Source organism: Schistocerca americana, chromosome 3 (assembly GCF_021461395.2).
Source record: "Schistocerca americana isolate TAMUIC-IGC-003095 chromosome 3, iqSchAmer2.1, whole genome shotgun sequence".
NCBI classification, from domain to species: Eukaryota; Metazoa; Arthropoda; class Insecta; order Orthoptera; family Acrididae; genus Schistocerca; species Schistocerca americana.
In genome coordinates this window covers 79,238,849-79,242,413 of record NC_060121.1, presented here as the reverse complement: position 1 = coordinate 79,242,413, position 3,565 = coordinate 79,238,849, and the positions used below count along the sequence as shown (strand labels likewise).

Below are 3,565 nucleotides of genomic sequence, written 5' to 3'. Positions count from 1 at the left end.
TTAGCGCATAATCATACCAGAAAATAATGAGACTATGGCAGCTCGACTACAGTTTGTATATTCCGGCATGTCATGACAGTATTTTTAAACAAGCTACAAAGAAACTCAGTGGAGAAGCAGGGAGGATCACAAACAATATGTTGCAAATCTGTCAACTCTCAGATTGAAGGATATACGCTTCTACGAAAAAGAAGTTAGCTATATAGGGGAGAACAGATTACAGAAGTCTCTGCAGTATTCTCCCACACGTGTTGCAGCCATGAAATACACTCACAGAAATTGGTCACAAGTGCGGAGAATTGTCCAGGCCATGATCCTACCCAGAGTCATCAGAGACATCGGACAAACGATATTACGGCTGGTTACCTAACCATCTGCAACAACTATAAAATCATACTACGTAAATCGGCATTATGTGATGTTTGCAATACAGAAGTGAATGTAGCTCTTACTGATGACTATTATCGTGTATATATCACAGACCTTTCAGTGTCACTGAAATGAGCTTCATAAACGCCTTAGCCTAAACCCTTGGTTTAGTCTATTGTTGATTTCATTGAAACGACAGAGAGAGAGAGTGACCTACAGAATAAACTGAAAATGAAACGTACTTTCAGTTCGGCAACTATTATTGTTGCAGATGTACACTAAAAAACAAGACAACAGTTGGTCAAATATGTAAAATTTATTTTTTTGTTTTAAGTAAACCAAGGATTGTTAATGAAAATTGAAAAATGAATAAACACAAACAACATTAAATGAACACAGCAAAAAGCTAAACTCAGAACGACAAACGAAACCAAAAACAAACAGAACAAAATCTGAACACAAACAAGAACTTAAAAGAACAAACGAACATTTTTTCAGTGGGTGCAAGCGGCACTCAAGGGTTGGTTACAGGGTCTCTCAGTTGCCCCCTCCACCACTACATGGACTTCATCCATCGTGGCAGCACCGATGAGACTCTCGGCTGCATCCTCCTCTAAACCTCTAGGGGCTTGTTCCGTCTTAGCAACATTCACGAAAGCCTCAGCTGACCACTCCTCCTCATCTTCACAGTTTGCATCCATCTGGGCAGCACCCATGAGACTCGCAGCTGCCTCCTCCGCTACGTTTTGATGGGCTTGTTCCATCCTGGCAGCATTCACGGGACCCTTAGCTGCCCTTTCCTCCACATCTCCACATGCTGGGGCAATCTCAATAGTATCCATGACACCCTCATCTGCCCCTTCCTCAATTTCACCACACGCTTGACCCACCTTGGCAGCACTCATGAGACTTTCAGCTGCCTCCTGCTCTAAATCTTGATGGGCTTCTTCCATCCTAGTAGCATTCACTACACTCTCAGCTGCCCCTTCCTCCTCATCTCCACATGCCGGGTCAATATCAGAAATGTCCACGACACCCTCATCTGCGCCTTCCTCAGTCTCTGCAAATGCTTCACACATCTTGGCAGCACCCATGAGATTTTCAGCTGCCTCCTCCTCTAAATCTTGAAGCGCTTCTTCCATCCTAGCAGCATTCACGAGGCCCTTAGCTTCCTCTTCCTCCTCATCTCCACATGTTGGGTCAATATCAGAAACGTCCACGACACCCTCATTTGCCCTTTCCTCAGTGTCACTACACGCTTCGCCCATCTTGGCAGCACCCATGAGACCCTCGGCTGACTCCTCCTCTAAATCTCTACAGGCTTGTTCGATCATGACAGCATTTACGAGGCCCTTAGATGCCTCTTCCTCCTCCACATGCTGCGCCAATCTCAGCAGCATACCCGAGACCCTCATCTTCCCCTTCCTCAATGTCTCCACAAGCTTCACCCATCTTGGCAGCACCCATGACACTCTCAGCTGCCTCCTCCTGTAAATCTTGATGGGCTTCTTCTATCCTGGCATCATTCACGAGACTCTCAGCTGCCGCTTCCTCCTCATCTCCACACACTGGGTCAGTCTCAGCAGCACCCACGAGACCATCATCTGCCCCTTCCTCAATCTCTCCACGTGCTTCACTCATCTTGGCAGCACCCATGAGACTCTCTTGTTCCTCCTGCCCTAAATCTTGACAGGTTTGTTCCATCTTGACAGCATCCACGAGACACTCAGCTACTCTCTCCTCCTCTTGATCCATCTTGGCACCGTCCACCTAGGCAACCAAGATAGTGTTAGGTGCTTGGTTAAACGAGAAACAACATTATACACTAGCACTTACATTATGAAATAATAGTAATTGGTAAGAGTTTTCAGAAATTGCGGTTTGTATGGAGCATCAGTGTTTTACTTCAGAGTCAAAAGAAATTCAGAATTTGAATAGTAGTGATAATGTTTAACAGGTAGTAAGTAAGATGTTGGAATATTATTACTGTACAGGCATTAGAAGCTGATAACTTATGTATGGTATGGGAAAGAGGGTCTTCCATTATCACCGACTTCACAATAATGTATCGCTAAGATTCTCATACTGGCAGCATGTCTGTAACTAAAAAGTCTCAGGCCAACTGGAGAACGGGATGCAACCCGTCCACTCTGACCAATGACGTCAGAAATTTCCAGAGATGATATACTACACAGATGTAAAGCTGTGACAAGTGTTCATAAACTAAGGAATGCAGGAGAGAAAAACAGGTGGTAGACATATATAACGTCGAGTAATATTTCGACCATAATGTTAAGGATATCGCTTGTTTGAGTCCTCGTACTTCTGTAAACAATAAAGGAAAAAATGGATAGAAGTAGCTGACATATATATGAGTTGTATCTCGAAATTCAGTCGATATGTATAGGTTAATTGCAGTATGGGAGACGAATTTAACGAAGGTCGATTTCTTCGTTTTCGTTAGCATTGGTATCCTATTCTTCAGTTGAACTGTATAGGTCAAGTGAAGTACGGAATACAAATTTTGAAGGTGTTGTTTCTTTCGTCTCTGCTACTACTAACATTATGTTCTTACGTAGATAGTATTACCATCGAAGCATACATGATACTTGCATCCCATTCTTCAGTTGACCTATATAGGGGAAATCTACGTACGGAAAATTTGCTACCTGTTGACCGATGTAGGTCAAATGAAGCATGGTATACAATTTTTTTTGGTTTCGATACTAATAGCATCCACTGAAATTTACCACAGTTTTGCTATCGACGTCAAGAAAACCAATAGCAGCCAAAATTGTATCCCATTCTTCAGTTGAGCTATATAGGTCAACTGAAGAATATGATACTAATTAGTATTAGCGAATGTAAATAACGACAACTATAACATGTGTATTCTGTACTTCAGCTGACCAATATGGGTAAATCACATCAATGTTACACATGTCGCTGTTTTCGTCTAGCTAGCACCAGTATCCGGTACTTCAGTTGACCTGTATACGTCAACTGAAGTACGGGATACAAATTTTATGTATGTCGGCCTTTTCGACTTCAGTAGTGCTAGTATAGACTCAGAAAATGATACTACCACCCGACGAAGAACTGTCTCAGTTACAAGCGTTATGTGGTTTGAGGATTCGCAAATGACGCAGAATTCCCTATCTTTTAAAAGCCTCTCAGATTGTTCATTAACAATATA

At 42.6% G+C, this 3,565-nt stretch overlaps 1 protein-coding gene across 1 annotated transcript; it reads right to left on the bottom strand.

The window, feature by feature from the left end:
- Positions 1 to 863: 863 nt before the first annotated feature.
- LOC124605879 lies at positions 864 to 1,703 on the bottom strand. Its single transcript, XM_047137827.1, has one exon. It carries the CDS (start codon positions 1,701 to 1,703, stop codon positions 864 to 866), a length of 840 nt encoding a protein of 279 aa, XP_046993783.1.
- Positions 1,704 to 3,565: the final 1,862 nt, after the last annotated feature.

Excerpts from the sequence above, each read along its gene's own strand:
- LOC124605879 (XM_047137827.1), bottom strand. The coding sequence starts at position 1,703 with ATGATCGAACAAGCCTGTAGAGATTTAGAGGAGGAGTCAGCCGAGGGT.